We start from the raw sequence: 15,924 nt of genomic DNA, 5'->3' as shown, positions 1-15,924 counted from the left end.
CAAGTCTACGAGCTGTACTGGTCTGCGCTGGGCCCCACTATTTTGGAAGCGCGCATCCAAAATAGTGGGGCCCAGCAAGGCTCTGGTCCCTCCATATGCGCGCACCATCTCGAAGCCCGGGCACACCCTTCGTTACTAAGGGTTCAGGTTCTGCCTCAGCACGTTATATCATCCCTAAATGTCTAGTCAACTAATACATACGACCATAGGGTGTGGAGAACAGGGCTTCCCGTCCGCTCAGCCGTACTTAAGCCACACGCCGGGAGGTTAGTAGTTGGGTGGGCGACCACCAGCGAATCCCTCCTGTTGTATGTTTCTGTGTTTTTGTATTATCTTGCTTAGCAGAGGTGCTTTGATCACCCCTTTCACCTGAGCACGCCTGACTGTCACCCAATTTTCTTGCATAGACCACGAAGGGCGAACGTGTCTGCTCGGTTATGGCCTGGTAGTCGGGGGCTCCAATGGAACAGTAATGCCACTTGGAAAGGAAAGTTACTGGTCTTACTGACAGTCATCTAGGCTGCGACACCGTTGTTACTATTACTGGTGTTCGTGCGGACCCAGTCTATCAAGCGTGCCACAGAGAGAGGTTGGTTAATATTCGTTCAAAAACCTATATGAAGAGAGAGATGGCCCTAGACGAAGTAGGATATTGAACCGCATTGGGGAGAGTTAGATGGCATACTATTTATTGGCCATCCTTCCATCGTCCCCAAGGACAATGTAAAACAAAGTGTGGGAAGTTGAGTGTCCCTAGTTTAGCATAATATCACTGCAAGCAGAGTTAGTGCTGGTATCTATGGGCCAAGAGTGCTGAATCATTCTCTTGGAAGGAAGATATGGAGACCAGGGACATCGGGTGGTTTGACCGGCCGATCGTGAGGGAGGTCAATAGCATTATCTCGATCATAGAAAGAAAAGGCTGTGGTTCCGACCAAAAAATGGGATTCCTCCCTACTAATCCTTCATTCAAAACACCGAATACTAGGGAGACACCATTAACAAGGTTCTAAGATGATCCACCCAAGCTGAGCTAGAACTTGACAAACCTGCGAAGACGTACTTTAATACCTAGTCATTCATTTACGAGCACACCATAAAGCGGAACATACCTTGATAAACCCTCCTCCAGGGTTTCCATTTCTACCGAAAAAATGATGCGGAACCAACCTGGAACCTCATTATGATAGGCATAACCTGAGGACATCCTCACCCCAATCTGTAGTAACCGGTTGGACAGATCCAACTCTGCGGCCCAGCCGCCTTGATCAGCGATGAGTGTAGGATTCAAGCACCTAGAAAGGACAATCCACAGAAAGAACCCCTCAATCCTGCAGGAAAAACAATGGTTGGTTTTGCACAGTGTGAGTTCCACATTTCACGAGTCAATACGAAGGGAAGACTTAACCCCCTGGAGCAAAAGGTATTTCCGCCCCCATCAAGACTTGAGTCGCAAAGTCCCGATGCGAACGAAGTAATCGGTGGCTTTGGTTGACAAAAGTCTTTATGAAAAATTGATCCTCGAGAATGATAGTAGCAATACTGCATGATATATTCGAAGGCCAATGGAAACGACTAAATGAGTTATCCGCATTGCCGCGCCGAGGTAAGATAGTTGCTATGTGAAGGTAATGGAAGGCTGAAAACCCCTTACCTTATGGATAATGCCGCCTGCAAGAAGTTCTGGTTCTGGCTGATCAAACATCCCAGTCGTAAACCCGCCGCGGCGAAATCCTTCGACATCCCGTATAGCACATGAATCAGGGCAGGATTTACCCCGTTGTTGGCCGGTTCGATTGATAGAAGAGAAATAAAGCCATCTGTGGAGGTATTCTCTTCGTAAACCGACAATGCGTACACCTCATCGCTGATAATGTGGATCTGATACTTTTGACAGAACTGCAGGAGCGCCTCTAGAGTCTCCCGCGGGTAGCATCGACCAAGCGGGTTATGAGGGTTGCAAATTAGGAGAGCCCGGACTGACACCCCATCATCATCTCGTGCTTTTAAAAAGGCCTCTTCATACTGAATCACAGCACTTGGACCGGATGGATCGTCCCCTTGGAAGGAAGTGTAGATAAGTTGGCAGCCGGAGGGAACGGAGAGGTCTCAGTCAAAGGAGCTGTAGATGGGCTGACCGAGCAATATCCCATCGTTGGGATCGGTCAGACAGAGGGCACAGACTGCGTTTAGGCTCGTTACGCTGCTCGTGAAAAGGATATTGTCAGATGTGATCGGTGAAGCAGGGTAAAAGTAGGTGGTAATCAGCTTAGCCATGGCTTCTCGGAGACGTCTGGAGCCGAAGGGGCCTTCATGGTATGTAAGACTTGTACGGTCAAGTCCTGATGCTGCTCTTGTGCGAATATAATCCAGTATCACGTCTTGCATCAGGAACTGGCATACATTCAGTTAGTAATGCGCGTACATATCTAGTATCGCAATAAGGAAGCTTGCATTATTGCTTTACATTTTCTGCATTGCTGAAACACACAACGCCTTCTTTGTTTTCTTTATCGAAGGGGGCTTTTAGATGGCCGAGGTAACCGTTAGCCAACCCGGCCTCGGCATACGTTTCCCCACGTTTAGAAAGCATTTCGTTATGGTTGATAAGGTTGTTACTGGAATACAACTGTTGTTCGAACGAGAAGCCTGTTGGAAACCAAATGAAGCTCTGCCAAAGGTAGGGAGATGAGTGAGAGTTGGGGAACTCCCGTGTCGGGTTCTAGCTTCAAGCTAGTGCTTGACATCTTATGCTGTAACATACACGGCGTATTTTGCTGTCACATCTTTTGATACATGTACTGTATGTACTCGACTCTGCCTTCGTTAGCCGTCCATACTTGAATCCAGGTATCACCGCCACAGGACCCTTCTACAAAGCTGTTTTGCAAATACTCCATGTCTAACCTGTATTTATAGAACAGCTACTAGCCGACCCTCTACTCCTTATAATACATTCGTTCAAGAAATCTCGGAGTTGATTCTTTCGTGTTCCCTATATCTTTCTGGTATAGAAAATCCCGAAATTCATACCGTGAAGCTTTCAACGTAACTCCCCCAAAGTAGATCAGCTGAAAATCATTCACACGTTCTCAGATATCCTCATTTTATACTTCATTGTGGAATAGACTCGTAAAACTCCTGCTGAACTTCATCCTGACTCGAAGCCTTTATAGCCTGCTCATCAATATGTTCCTGATCCTTCCTCTCCTTGCACAGCCGATAAGCTCTCTCCATATCCCAATGAAATGGTCTCGAGGTCGAGAAAAGATATTCAATGGACTCCAAAGTTCGATTACGCGTCTCGGGGTAGAATAGGTAGATGACTGGAACCCACAGTAGATTCAATCCAGCGAGGAGGAAGTAACTGCGACTTCCAATACTTCCAAACATGATAGGATTGACCAGTGTGGTCATCCCAACTCCAATGGCCCAGCCGGTAATACCAAAGCCATTGCCTTGAGCCCGGAGGTTGGAGGGAAATATCTCGGTCGGTATCAAGAAAGCGACGGTTCCCCACGTCGCTGCATATGCCAGGTTGAATAAGAACAGCATCGCAACAGCAGCGGGGGCAAGCTGATCAGCTTTATCCGGCCGATGAAGGGATGCCTCGTACACAGATCCTGCCTGGAGTGGATACATATTAGCATCAGAGCTACAAACAGCTTGTACGGGCTCTGGCACTTACTACAAGCTCGACAATGAATAACATGACGGAGCCCAGAATCAAACATTTCCTCCTCCCGATCCGATCGACGATCTGCGCACTGATTATCGTACCCAGAATACCGATCGTATTCAACCCCCCGGCAAGGCCATTTTGGGTCAACTCGCTGTAGCCGGCTTGCCGAAGCAGAACAGGAGAATATGCCGTAACGGCCTGTAAAAGTGAGATCGATTAGCGTCATTATCTATATAACCAATACCTTGTTAAAAAAAAAAAAAACCTACTGTAATTCCAGTCCAAGATGCCATAATCTGGAGCCAGACACACAGCCAGGCGCGTCGGCCTAGATTGGCGCCGGGCTTTCCGCCTCTGCCAATCAAGATCTTAGCAAATTGAACGGGTGAGCTCGATTTGCCTTCTTCCACTGTCGCAATAATATTTTTATATTCGAGGTCAATCTCTGATTGACTGGCTTTATGACAACGGATCCTGTTAAGGACCTCCTGAGCTTCGCTATAACGACCGACAGATGCAAGGAAACGCGGACTATCCGGCAGCATCTTAATGAATAGCAGCAGGATAAGTGCTGGAACACATTGAAACGCTAACAGAAAACGCCAGCGAATATCTGAGTAGCCACGATTGATGAAAGCAAGGCCGAATGCCAGCCAATATGCGACAGAAATCCCTAGATCTACCAAGATAATCCTGTCAGTAGATTCTAGAGGTGCTTTATATCAGATCTGGCACTCACAGTTTGCAATGAAGACATATCCTAGAAAGGCTCCGCGGTGATCAGCTGTTGACGTCTCCGATACCAGTACTGGTGCGATCCCAGTCAATGCTAGCCGGATCAGCTTCTTCTAATAGGTTTAAGAATGGAAGGCGGGCATACCACCAGTGCCAACGCCTGTCACCACCCTGGCGACGAGCATGAAGTCTGAGCTCTGAGCTGCAGCTTGCAAAGCGCCTCCCACCAGCGCAAAAAAGGCTCCGATCAAGAGACCATTGATACGGCCTAACCGATCGGCCAGCCAGCCACCTCCGAAGCAACCGAAAATGCATCCAAGGTAGTAGATGCTAACAATACCTCCCTGATGAGTGGTATTGGTGACTGTGCCATCGGGTTCGCCAATTCCAACCTCGGTCACATATCTTGGAGAGCTGTTGACGCCTCCCATGACACCTTGATCATATCCCTCGAAGAATATGCAAACGAGGGAAAAAGCCTGAATCATGACATTGAGTTGGCGTGGGGATAACACCCTATAGAACGTGGCATACCCCATAGTCGTAAACATGCAAAAATGCACTGAATGGGATTATCAATCAAATATGCTTTCAATTTCATTGAAACACAAAATGTGATTCAACCAGGCGGTGGTTGGGCTTTTTATACCGTGGCCTATAATATGAATGAATTTTGAGATTGCATTCCTGAATTAGCCAACCTTAAAACAACGTGGCAAATCCCCGCAAGATCCAGGGGCTTGGGGACGACAAGAACTATTGGGGAAAGAACGTTGAGCGGCACCGCATGGAAGAACTGAGTATTCATGCGTCCAACAAGGGTTTGTGGGAGTGGCGCCGTTTTACCGTTTCGGCCTTTAACCGTTTAAGCATTTAAGCGTCTCGGCTTGTAGACTTGCAAGAACCGAACCATATACAGTGGGTCATTGGTGGCCACTCCACAACCTTATCGATTTCTACCAGCATGACTCTCCATAGCCGTGTAGCCGTCTAAGCGTCGGCTTTCAACAGAGGCATTCTGGCAACCAAAGCGGACAAGGTATGGACTGCAGCCGCGACTCATGTATTTATTTCCACCCTTCCTCTTAGAGGGGTTTTGGTAGTCACTGTCTCCAAGCTCTCTTTGCGTTACGATAATATGGATCCTAATCCTTCTATGTCCCGGTCCCTGGACCTGACCGTCCTGGGACTGAATAGCGGTACTTCGATGGTAAGCAGACGAACATGACATGAGCAGCGAACGATTAGGAAGTGATGCAAGCTTACCTACGTAAATATAGGATGGAATCGACTGTGCTCTGTGTCATTTCCAACAAGAAACACCAGAGTCACCCATGAGGTTCGAGCTTCTCAAGGTATGCTAATATCCCATGCCGTCCAAATCCCATTTAGGCTGACCAAAGTCTTCTGTCCAACAGTATGGTGAAATCCCCCTAGAGCAAACAATCAAGCAACGGGTTATGAATATGATCCTCCATAATAAAACCTCTCCCTCTGAGCTATCGGAGGTGAATGTCATCCTCGGTGAAACATTTGCAGCGGCTGTCAAGGAGTTCTGTGCACAATACAATGTTGATATCTCGTCTATTGACGTCATTGGTTCCCACGGACAGACAATCTGGCTTCTGTCTATGCCTGAAGAGGGAGAGGTCCGCAGTGCTCTTACCATGGCTGAGGGCTCATTCATTGCCTCCCGCACGGGAATCACTACCGTGACCGATTTCCGAGTCAGTGACCAAGCAGCGGGCCGCCAGGGAGCACCGCTCATTGCCTTCTTCGATGCCTTGATCCTGCACCACCCAACAAAGTTGCGCGCTTGCCAAAATATTGGTGGCATTGCGAATGTCTGTTTTATTCCGCCCGATTCCTTAGGGGGTGTTAATGCCTGCTACGACTTCGATACAGGCCCGGGCAATGTATTTATCGACGCTGTTGTCCGGCATTACACCAACGGCGAGCGGGAGTATGACAAGAATGGCGAGATGGGCGCTCGCGGCACAGTGGATCAGGATCTGGTAGATGAATTTCTTCAAACTCACCCGTACTTCCGGCTTGACCCACCGAAAACCACTGGCCGCGAAGTATTCCGAGATACTCTAGCCTTGGATCTCATTCACAAGGCTGAATCCAAGGGTCTTGGTCCAGATGATGTCGTTGCGACTGTCACGCGCATTACCGCGCAGTCTATCGTTGACCATTACCGTCGCTATGCCCCCAAGGACCTCCCCATCGATGAAATCTTTATGTGTGGGGGTGGCTCGTATAACCCAAATATTACACAGTATATACAATCACAGTACCCCGACACGAAGATTCTGGCACTGGACCAAGCAGGTATCCCCGCGTCTGCAAAGGAAGCTATCACCTTCGCCTGGCAGGGCATGGAAGCGATCGTGGGCCGTTCTATCCCCGTCCCCACCAGAGTTGAGACTCGGCAGCCATATGTGTTGGGAAAGGTATCACCAGGCAAGAACTATCGTAGGGTGATGCGGCAAGGTATGCGGTTTGGAGGTGATAGGGATGAATTGTCTCCAGTGAAGGAGGTGGTCAACTATGTGGACGGAAAGGAGTGGAACAACAAATGGTGATTGTGTTAGTAATAAGGAAATATCACAACAATCGAACTGTATAACACCTTTTGGACATATGAGGACATCCGTCGAATTAGAGGGTAGCTTATAGATGGAGATTCGTCCATGCGGCTATTGTGTCCTACATGGAGTCATCCATATGTTAGCCAATGGCGTTAGCCAAAATGAATAAACTTTCTTTAGCGTGCTAAGAGTATGTGGGGCGCCTGACATAATCACAGTCGGCAACGTTTCTCGTCCATGTAGAAGTTGGAATGTAAACCTTGTACCGCATCTTGTCGGGCGACAATTTACGTGGGCGTGGTCAAGATGCCCCAGCGACCCCGGAAATTCCAGCGTACCTCAAAGGCTTGTACGGTACACCCTCATTCCTTAATGGTCCCTCTCTCATAGCGCCCAGGTGACTTTTGCCATCGACGTAGCATAAAATGCACGAAACTCCGAGGCCCACTCGAGCGCTGTCGGAACTGTGCGGATTTTGATATACCCTGTACTTATGAGCGTCCATCACGCAGACGGGGTGGTAATAGAAGAGCCCTCCAAGAGACACATGAGCCTGGAAGTCGACCCATTGGGGAAGTCGGGGCTGCCACCACCCCTTCTCGACCAGTCCATTCGGCTGATGCTCTTCAGTCCGGCGTGAATTCTCGACCATCGATGGCAGTCTATAACTCTTGGCCAACCGCAGGTCAGGAGTATAGCTCCGATCCACTGTTAAATCCTTGGAAGGCACTTGCAATCACCTGTCAGTCTGTGGTACTGGATCTCGCCCAGGTGTATTTTGAGATTGTCTACCCGATGTAGTTCTCTCCTTTTGTGCCTTGACAGGGTATGCGAGGCAATTGTATCCGAACTAACTGCCTTGTACTACACAGATTTCCTTTATTTCATCGACCGTCATTCTTGAGAGCCCTCCATAATAAAATGCATCTGGAGGACCAGGGTCTATTTGCCTCAACAATGGCAATGTGCTCCCTGGCTTCTGCACGAGCTAGGGATGGCGCTTTATATTCGAATCGGCGATCACCGTCTCAGCTCTTACATCCACCACCGGAGGTTTTCTGGACAGCAGCTGCGGAGTCTATACCTCGCCACCTGGCTGCAGCAAGAGGCATCGAATATATGAGAGCATGTGCCATTCTCAGCATCACCGCTATCCAAAATGGTCAAATCCGGGATATGCATCAATATCTGGGACACTATCATACATTAAGTATTATGGAAGGGCTACATGATGAGAAGTCATGGCCGAATGACTTGAGTACCGTTGAGGTTGAGATTCGACGGAGGCTGGTATGTCACTGTGCACATGCGATACCTATGACCAAAGTCAAACTAATGCCCAAGTTAGTTCTGGTCCATGTATACACTTGATGTGTATTCGGCGACTGTATGGGGAGGCATGGTCCGTTTCAGAGAAATTCAGTCCAACGTTCGCTACCCCAGAGAGATAAATGACGACCTGCTTGATTTCGAAAGCAAATCACAAATATCGGCGGATTGTACCACTCCGACGTCCAATACTTATGAACACTCTGTCTGGATGCGGGGGTGGAATTTCACTACTGATCTTTACAGAATATTGGAGCATGCTATTGACGGCCAGCGGCAAACTTTGCGCGGCGAGAATGAGAGCCCCTGGTCATTATTTCGCCCGAGCCCTGTCCCAGGCCGTTTAATTATGGAGCATGTACATTCTATGTTCTCAGCTTTACCGTCGCAGCTTCGATTGACTGGGCCTGTCACTGGTGATCCTGAGAATGATATTGTTGGATTCCAATCGGCCAATATCCAAGCAACGCTCCAGCTTCTAAACATGATCCTTTCTTCAAATGAGGACCAAGGAATAGAGGAGAAATGCGAAGTTGCTGGTAACGTGCTCAGCGTCTTTACCAAAGTCCCGATTGAATATCTAAAAGCGATCAGTTCTCCGCTGGTATGTTCTTTGCCTGGCATAATTCGTACCTCACCGCTCCCACCAGTCGAGATAGGGACGTGCTGACCTTTCGGAAGCTCTACCACTTGGGTGGAATTGGTTTTATTCTTGGATCTGTCATGGAAGGAAGCCTCTCCGAGGCGTCTTATCAAAGAGTCCGCAAGCTTCTGTAAGCATCGAGTAGTATCCTGTGGCGGTTTACGGCAAAGCTTGCTAATTGACAAGTAGACTAGAGATGGCAACACTTCTGTATCAAATGGAGTCAGCACTTACCCGCTCCACTGGCGCCAGCGAACGACTCAAAACACAAGTTAAGCGGATAGATGAGTACATGGATAAGGCTCGGCATGCTGGTATGCACTCTGGGCTGGCTGAAATTGGCCAATCGCAACACTTTGAAGGCTACGTACAACCTACTGCAGTCCAGTCTGCAGACTTTGATGATCCACTGGCTTGCTTTGAGCTTCCTTCAGACTTACTGGATGATTGGCCATGGTCATCCGGTGCTGGCTCTTTGGGAGGGATGTTTCCAATGGCGTTAGCGAAGACAGATAATTAGATGATTCCTTGCCTCATCTAGGTTTTTCAAACCTCCAATCTTCCTGCCATGGCGTTGATGTATAATACACATAGAATTAAGTAATGTTTTTCTTGTATCTTTCGGCACCATTTTGCCATGGTATCTGTTTCTTTGCTTAACAGCGGTCCCGTCTCGATTCACATACTCAGGCATCCAAGAAGGTCAGCAAAGGTTGAATCTTATCGAGCAGGGCCTTTGCTTCTGCCATCTCCAATAGCAAGGCGCAGCTCCATACCACAGTGTAGTGATTATGTTTAAAGCACATACGTACCTGTCATAGATAACTAAAGATTAGTGCATAATTAGTGATATAAACTAATTTCGTCTTCTGAAAAGGAAGTCATGGTTTAGAGCTATCGAGTAGTTGGTTAGGTTAAAAACATGCTACGGACAACTCGAGCCCGACATGTTCAATATATATAAAGACCTTAGGATCAAATCCATGTGAGCGGAATATGTTGCGAACAAGTGAGATGATTTGACAATAATGATTTGACTACAAAATATATCTCCCTTAGCCCAACCTAGTAATAATCCTCGCCCTTAGAGAGGGTTGTCACCGAACCCTTGGACCCGAACGCCGCATGCCTATGCTGCAAATTCGCGCCCTCGACCTCCCCAAACTGCAACCGAACCTTATCAATATTCCCCTTCAGCGGCTCGGATCCCAAGCAATGACCAATAGCCAAGCGGTCCAGCTCCGGATTCCGCGTCGTCATCAAGAAACTTGAGAACGAGTTGTTTTGGGGGACGCCGTTTCGTCGCAGGGAGCAGAAGCCGACGACGACGCACGCAATCGTGACAGCCAGCGCACTCATGTAAGCCGCTAGCAAGGACGTAGGGCCGTAGATATAGTAGTTGCGGTAGGTTAGGTCCACCACTTTGACGGTGGTGTTTCCGCCATTGAGGCTGAGCAGACTGTAGGTGAAATTGTGGCTGAGGTCCTCGATTGCCTGGGCCAAGGTTCCGTTCCGGCACAAACCAGTGGAGTCGTTACCATGACTATAATAATAGCTGCTGGTATTCCATAGTTCTGGACAGGAAAAGAGACCGGTGTACGCGAATGACGTATCGGTGTATGTCGTCGTAGATGCAACAGTCTTGTTCTCCCATACTCCCGCTCTCTTACTCTGGACTAGTTCACCTTGGAGAAGGCCCGAGAGGATCATGTGCATTATGTAGAAGCCTGCATTCACTGTTGGATCTAATCCTGAGTATGAAGGCGCTGCGGAGCTAGAAGCTGCCCCTTCACTCCAGTTGGCATAGGCGACGTGGTCGACTGAGATCGGCGTCAGCGTTGGAATGCCGTTGGTGAAATGCATGTCGACCACGTAGGAGGTATTCCAAAGCTGGCAGACAAGCTCAGTAGGCTGTGTGGCGTTGTCATTCCACAGCGGATTGCTTCCTGCAGCTGATATGAAAATGGTATTGTTGAGATCCGAAGGTGCAGTCCCCATGTAGATCCTTGTTGTCTGGAATTGCGGGTCTGGAAATTCGCTATCCCACAGTTTCTGTGTCACCCCGTCTATCTCCATGAGAGCTTCTCCCAGTCGCTGACATTTGTAGGAAGGACCCCAGAAGGAGAGCTCGTAAGACGAGTTGGAGAACGGTGCAGGGACTGGAAGGACTTGGGTTGATGAGGCCATGGTGGTGAAGAGGCGGGCCATGTTGCCAGATGGGGAGGTGATGTGCCACATCTCATCGAATTGTGCCTCATTCCGCCAGAATGATGGGTCGAAGTTAACGTTTGGCACGAGTCGCTCGATCTTGTCCCTGGCTGGATACGTAACCACGGTCAAGGTTGCAGGCGTAACGATCGCCGTCAGGGGAATCAGCCTGGGTGGATTGGGAATCAGTCATAGACTCACGAATAGCCATGGAGGTGCACATACCAGGAAACAATCCCCAGCACGGTCAGCGTCTTTGCGTAGATCCATAAGTCCAGGGTGAGGAAAGCAAGAGGGCTGTCCCGGATGGCAAACATGCTATCGATCCCACTGAGCCGGACACTCTTCCGACGGAGGGTGGCCCAGGTCTCCTGCACTGCTGCAAGGCCAACCGCGGACACCAGGCATGATTTGATCAAAAAGGCAAAGCCAGTTCCAATCCGGATCGCCCAAGTTTGTTCCTCGCGAGACGCGACACGACCGCCGTCGAAGCTCTTGTAATAGTAATGATGACCCACAGACAGCATCGCACCGGAAATAACGAGCCCGACCATCAGGGCCGGACACCTCCATCCAATGCCCCATGCGGCTGGTGTCTGTGTCTCTTGCACTGACTCTGACTCTGACACTGTCGCTGGCGCTGGCGAGTGGGGTCGTTTGTCTGGAACCGGGTCGCAATCGGCGAGGTGATTATAAGTTATCGGAGACATATTATATTGAGGTGCCAGCACAAGAGCGGACTCTGGCCCCGCCGGGAGACAGAGGCTCTTCAGCCGTTGTTATAGCAAATAGGTTCATGAGAGAACTCGGAATAGCAAGTGTCTGTGGAGGGCATTTATTGTGCGTGGGCCATGGTTGAGCCTTTCCCGCAGAATCCTTCGCCATTCTGCCTACCAGTGCCAATTTCATTGGCTCTATTTCAGGCGCGGACGAAAGGGGCCGTTTCATGACTACTGGGTGTCAACAAGAAATCTAGAGCAGGGGCTGGTTTTCAGCACACTATTACTGGCAGGTTATGAGACGGAATCGCCCGTATAGTTTCTACTGCGGGAAGTGCACAGACAGCGGAGGCTGAAGTGGCATGAAAGTAGTGCTGACTTCAATCGCCCAGAAGACAGCGCTAACGGGTTGGAAGGCCGTTTGCGATACTTGCAGCCTTGAATATGCATGCTGAGCCAGCCTTTTCAATCAATCGGCAGTGGTCGCATCACACAATACTCGGTGTAGCGTTGCATGCAGTCACACCAGACAGGCGAGGAAGTGAGAAGTGCCGCTTGAAGCTATCGGGAAGCAACAAGAACTTGAGCGAGATCAAGAATGAGAGGTTGCATACTCTCGTTTGAGACAAGCGCGGGATTCTGCCAAATCTTCCCGAAGTCCTGCCAAGCACTGGCCAGACACATAATACGAGATTGTCCCGTGTTCATTTGTCCAGTCCTTACGAGTTGCGGCCTTAGTCTATGTCAATTGCTCCCAATGGCCCCCACCGTGGCTTTTGTCTTGTGATCTGTGTGCTCTACCTTATTGGTCACCATCTGTCCGTCTAATTCTGCATGTTTTCTAACTTGACTCTAAGTTAGATGAGTTGCGCCACTGATACTGCTCCTTTGAGGAGGAAGTGCATCAGGGTTGAATGGTGCGGATAACGCATGTCAGGAGCCGTGATAAAACACGTGTTTTGTCCCAGTTTGTTCAGTTGGCATGAACCATCAAAGGATCGGCGGTACGGCCGATGATAAGGTAGACCTGGGTGCTCCAGGCACTTTCTAGAGAGGTTTGTTCCACTGGACCTTATTGCGTTGGCGGGGTCAAGGAGAATCTTATCAATATCCCCTTGACAATCATACAGCCATTCTTACGATTCTAGTACCGGCTTAACCTAAAGAACGGAATGAAGAGTGAACACCTGGGAAAATGGCCGTGCTCAACAGAGCTGTATTGCCGAAAGGCTTACTATACACATGTCTTGGTCAAGTTGATGCTCAACGGCAATCAGTTCAGCTCGCAGACGCACACCGGGTCTCCAATGCGGCCGACAATATGTGCCTGAAGGGGGCCCACACATATTATTGGATTAGACCAAATGGCGTGTGTATCAGATTACTCCTTCACTTCAACATGGACAGCAGCTGCCTTGCCCTCTGACTCTCTGGCTTGCTCCTTCATATCCGCAACGGCAATTTCACCAACATCAACCGCGTCATCGCCATCGAAGTACTTAGCGATTTCCTCCATGGGAGTGTACCGGGTTTCGATCAGGAAGGTGTAGATAACGAACACCTCCATCCCCAGGAAGACACAGTAGACGATGTAATACTTCCAGCCAATGGCATCGAGGGCGATAGCGTTAATGTACTGATTGAAGAAGAGTGCCGCGGTAACGCAGAAGTTCAGCCAGGTGAAGCCCTTGGCACGAAGACCGTAGGGAAGAATTTCGGTGGTGTAGGTTGCCATTAAACCCGATCTGCGAGGAACCTCAATGTCAGTGGCTGTTGGTATAGAAATTGGAAGATGCTGTACTTACTTGATGTCGTAGAATACTCCGTAGAGAACCGTCAGAACCACGAAAGTGTATCCGAGCGCCTGATTAGCTGTGATTGCGTACCGAGCTGACACAATGGTCCATGCATTGAAGACCACGCACGTGCCAACTGTCGAGACCATATAGACCGGCCTTCTTCCCAATCTGTCGATGAAGAAGGCCAGGGTGAAGTTGGTGACCAAGGCTTCGGTCTTGATACCCGCGTTGATTCCGAGTTGTGTGGAAGCCTTGGTGATACCAACACTGTCCATGACCTGCTTGAGATAGTAGGAAATCAAACCATTGCCACTCCATTGACTGAAGAGACCCAGAGCGGTGATCAGACCGATTCGCTTGCGGTTGCCCTTAGTTTTCAAGAAATCAACCCAGCGAGTTTGGTCAATCTCCTTATCCAGATCAATAGCAGCCTTTATCTCTGCATATTCCAGATGCACAAATGCGTCATCAGGGTCCCCCTCGCCGTGATATTTGACCAGATTCCGCATGGCTTCATCGTGCCTCCCCTTGCTCATCAACCAACGAGGGCTTTCTGGCATTAGCCAAATACCACACACAATGACAATGGTGCAAATGGCCTGCAACAGGCTCGGGAGACGCCACGACCAGTCGCTCTAATAATTGAAAACAATGTGAGTGAGAACAATCAGATCCACAGTGGTTGTTTGGGTAATGATACATACCTGAATCTTCAATGTGCCCAATGTCACCCAGCTAGCAATAAACGCACCAGAGTGATAAGAGGCACCACTTAGCGTCACAAGAACGGCACGGTCTTGGGGATGCGCGATCTCAGCGATCAAGAGCGGAGCGCTACCAAGAACGAGACAGTCACCAAATCCAATAAGGAGACGGGCGGCGATGAACATGCCAAAGCCAGTAGCACCAGACTGCAACCCCACTGCAAGCAGCATGATGAGACATCCAACGAAACACCCGAGCCTGCGGCCCCAGGCATCGATCATGTAAGGCACGACGAACAGACCGAGCAGAGAGCCAAGGCTCATGGAGGCATTGAAGAGGCCGAGAAGCGAGCCATGAGGGTAATTGAAGTACTCCTGCCAGTAGGAAAGGGTTTGGAGACCGTTCATCATGGAACCATCGAAACCGTTCGCTGTGTTGGTCATGATGAGGATGACAATGTAGATGTACAGGGTACGCATATTCTTCCTCTTCCACCAGGGCACGCGCTTGAACTCCTGGTGAGCGAACAGGAAATGGCCCTTTGTCGGCTTAACCGGGAGGATCTTCTGGCTCGGCTTCGGGGGCCGGAATCGCAGCGCCATGATTGCGAAAACGTGTGCTGTATGCAGATGTAGATGAGAAAGTAAAAGGGGTGTGGCAAGTTAATGAGTCCACTGCGACTGCTGTCGGGGGTGAGACGAGCTTTGAAGTAGGAGACAGCCCTCTTTATGAATCTCGAGACAGAAATGAGCTTAACAACCACAATCCTTCGTACAGATGGCGGCTGGGTGGACTCCCGGTTCCATTGTCCCCAACCGGGCTTCCCACGAGATGTTGTCACCCATTCAGTGTTGGCATTAGTTGAGCTGGGCCTGTCACATTTGCCTTTTCTGCATTTTACCGAAAATTAGCGTTTTCTTCTTCTGCTCGTGTCCGTAAAGCACTATCGCTTGGAGTCATCTTCTTCCAGAACTAGGAAGCCATACTCCAGACCCTGTGGTGGACAGGGGGTGGAGACTTAGGGTTAGCGGGGGACAATTGCGGGGGCCCGAGATCGAGATGGGGAGGCCTACTCCAGCTATACCTTATATGGTAAGAGGTTGATTAACTTATTAATTTAAACTCAGGTAACTAGCTGGAGACTAAACCTTACACTGATACCGCCGGCAAGTGGATGGCCCAGCATTAGCCGAACTTGAAACCGAGAATGTTTAGTTGCTTTAATTCCAGTCTCGAGCGCCTTTAGATAAGCTTGGCGAGAAAGGCAAAGAAGCCATATGTGCGTCAAGTCGTGGGCATGTCGACCTAGCATTCAAGCTTGTAGTGATATTCTTTAAAGCTCTTATCGACACCCAGCAACACTTCTCCTCTTTTGACGCGGCTTCTCTATCCCAGAATCCGTTAAACCTAACATTCTAAGCGATCGCTTGCCCGGTAATTGCGAAGCAGAGCTATCCATGTGATTGCGTTGACTAGTATGTTCTAATCCTTTCGGAGAAAAATGTGGGGG

The 15,924-nt window shown here is 49.3% G+C and overlaps 6 protein-coding genes across 6 annotated transcripts; 1 reads left to right on the top strand and 5 right to left on the bottom strand.

Annotated features, from left to right (window-relative positions):
• Window positions 1–1,584: 1,584 nt before the first annotated feature.
• Window positions 1,585–2,388, bottom strand: AO090103000262 (pyridoxal phosphate-dependent aminotransferase; the record flags this gene model as incomplete). Its single annotated transcript, XM_023233365.1, has 3 exons — window positions 1,585–1,618; window positions 1,655–2,108; window positions 2,139–2,388. 3 exons carry the CDS (start codon window positions 2,386–2,388, stop codon window positions 1,585–1,587), a joined length of 738 nt encoding a protein of 245 aa, XP_023093882.1.
• A 726-nt stretch (window positions 2,389–3,114) lies between these two features.
• Window positions 3,115–4,956, bottom strand: AO090103000263 (putative MFS sugar transporter; the record flags this gene model as incomplete). The annotated part of the gene is made up of 5 exons (XM_023233363.1): window positions 3,115–3,627; window positions 3,689–3,880; window positions 3,952–4,361; window positions 4,422–4,511; window positions 4,563–4,956. The coding sequence occupies 5 exons, from the start codon at window positions 4,954–4,956 to the stop codon at window positions 3,115–3,117; spliced, it is 1,599 nt and encodes a 532-aa protein (XP_023093883.1).
• Window positions 4,957–5,555: 599 nt separating this feature from the next.
• AO090103000264 (UPF0075 domain protein) lies at window positions 5,556–7,005 on the top strand (the record flags this gene model as incomplete). The annotated part of the gene is made up of 3 exons (XM_001826793.3): window positions 5,556–5,627; window positions 5,698–5,772; window positions 5,836–7,005. 3 exons carry the CDS (start codon window positions 5,556–5,558, stop codon window positions 7,003–7,005), a joined length of 1,317 nt encoding a protein of 438 aa, XP_001826845.1.
• Window positions 7,006–10,048: 3,043 nt separating this feature from the next.
• AO090103000265 (uncharacterized protein) lies at window positions 10,049–11,170 on the bottom strand (the record flags this gene model as incomplete). The annotated part of the gene is made up of 1 exon (XM_023233362.1): window positions 10,049–11,170. The coding sequence occupies one exon, from the start codon at window positions 11,168–11,170 to the stop codon at window positions 10,049–10,051; it is 1,122 nt and encodes a 373-aa protein (XP_023093884.1).
• Window positions 11,171–11,388: 218 nt separating this feature from the next.
• On the bottom strand, window positions 11,389–11,901 carry AO090103000266 (uncharacterized protein; the record flags this gene model as incomplete). Its single annotated transcript, XM_001826794.3, has 1 exon — window positions 11,389–11,901. One exon carries the CDS (start codon window positions 11,899–11,901, stop codon window positions 11,389–11,391), a length of 513 nt encoding a protein of 170 aa, XP_001826846.3.
• Window positions 11,902–13,291: 1,390 nt separating this feature from the next.
• Window positions 13,292–15,016, bottom strand: AO090103000267 (putative hexose transporter; the record flags this gene model as incomplete). The annotated part of the gene is made up of 3 exons (XM_001826796.3): window positions 13,292–13,655; window positions 13,716–14,344; window positions 14,414–15,016. The coding sequence occupies 3 exons, from the start codon at window positions 15,014–15,016 to the stop codon at window positions 13,292–13,294; spliced, it is 1,596 nt and encodes a 531-aa protein (XP_001826848.1).
• Window positions 15,017–15,924: the final 908 nt, after the last annotated feature.

The sequence above is a fragment of the Aspergillus oryzae genome, chromosome 8 (genome assembly GCF_000184455.2).
Source record: "Aspergillus oryzae RIB40 DNA, chromosome 8".
Lineage (NCBI taxonomy): Eukaryota > Fungi > Ascomycota > Eurotiomycetes > Eurotiales > Aspergillaceae > Aspergillus > Aspergillus oryzae.
This window is presented reverse-complemented; position numbering and strand designations above follow the sequence as displayed.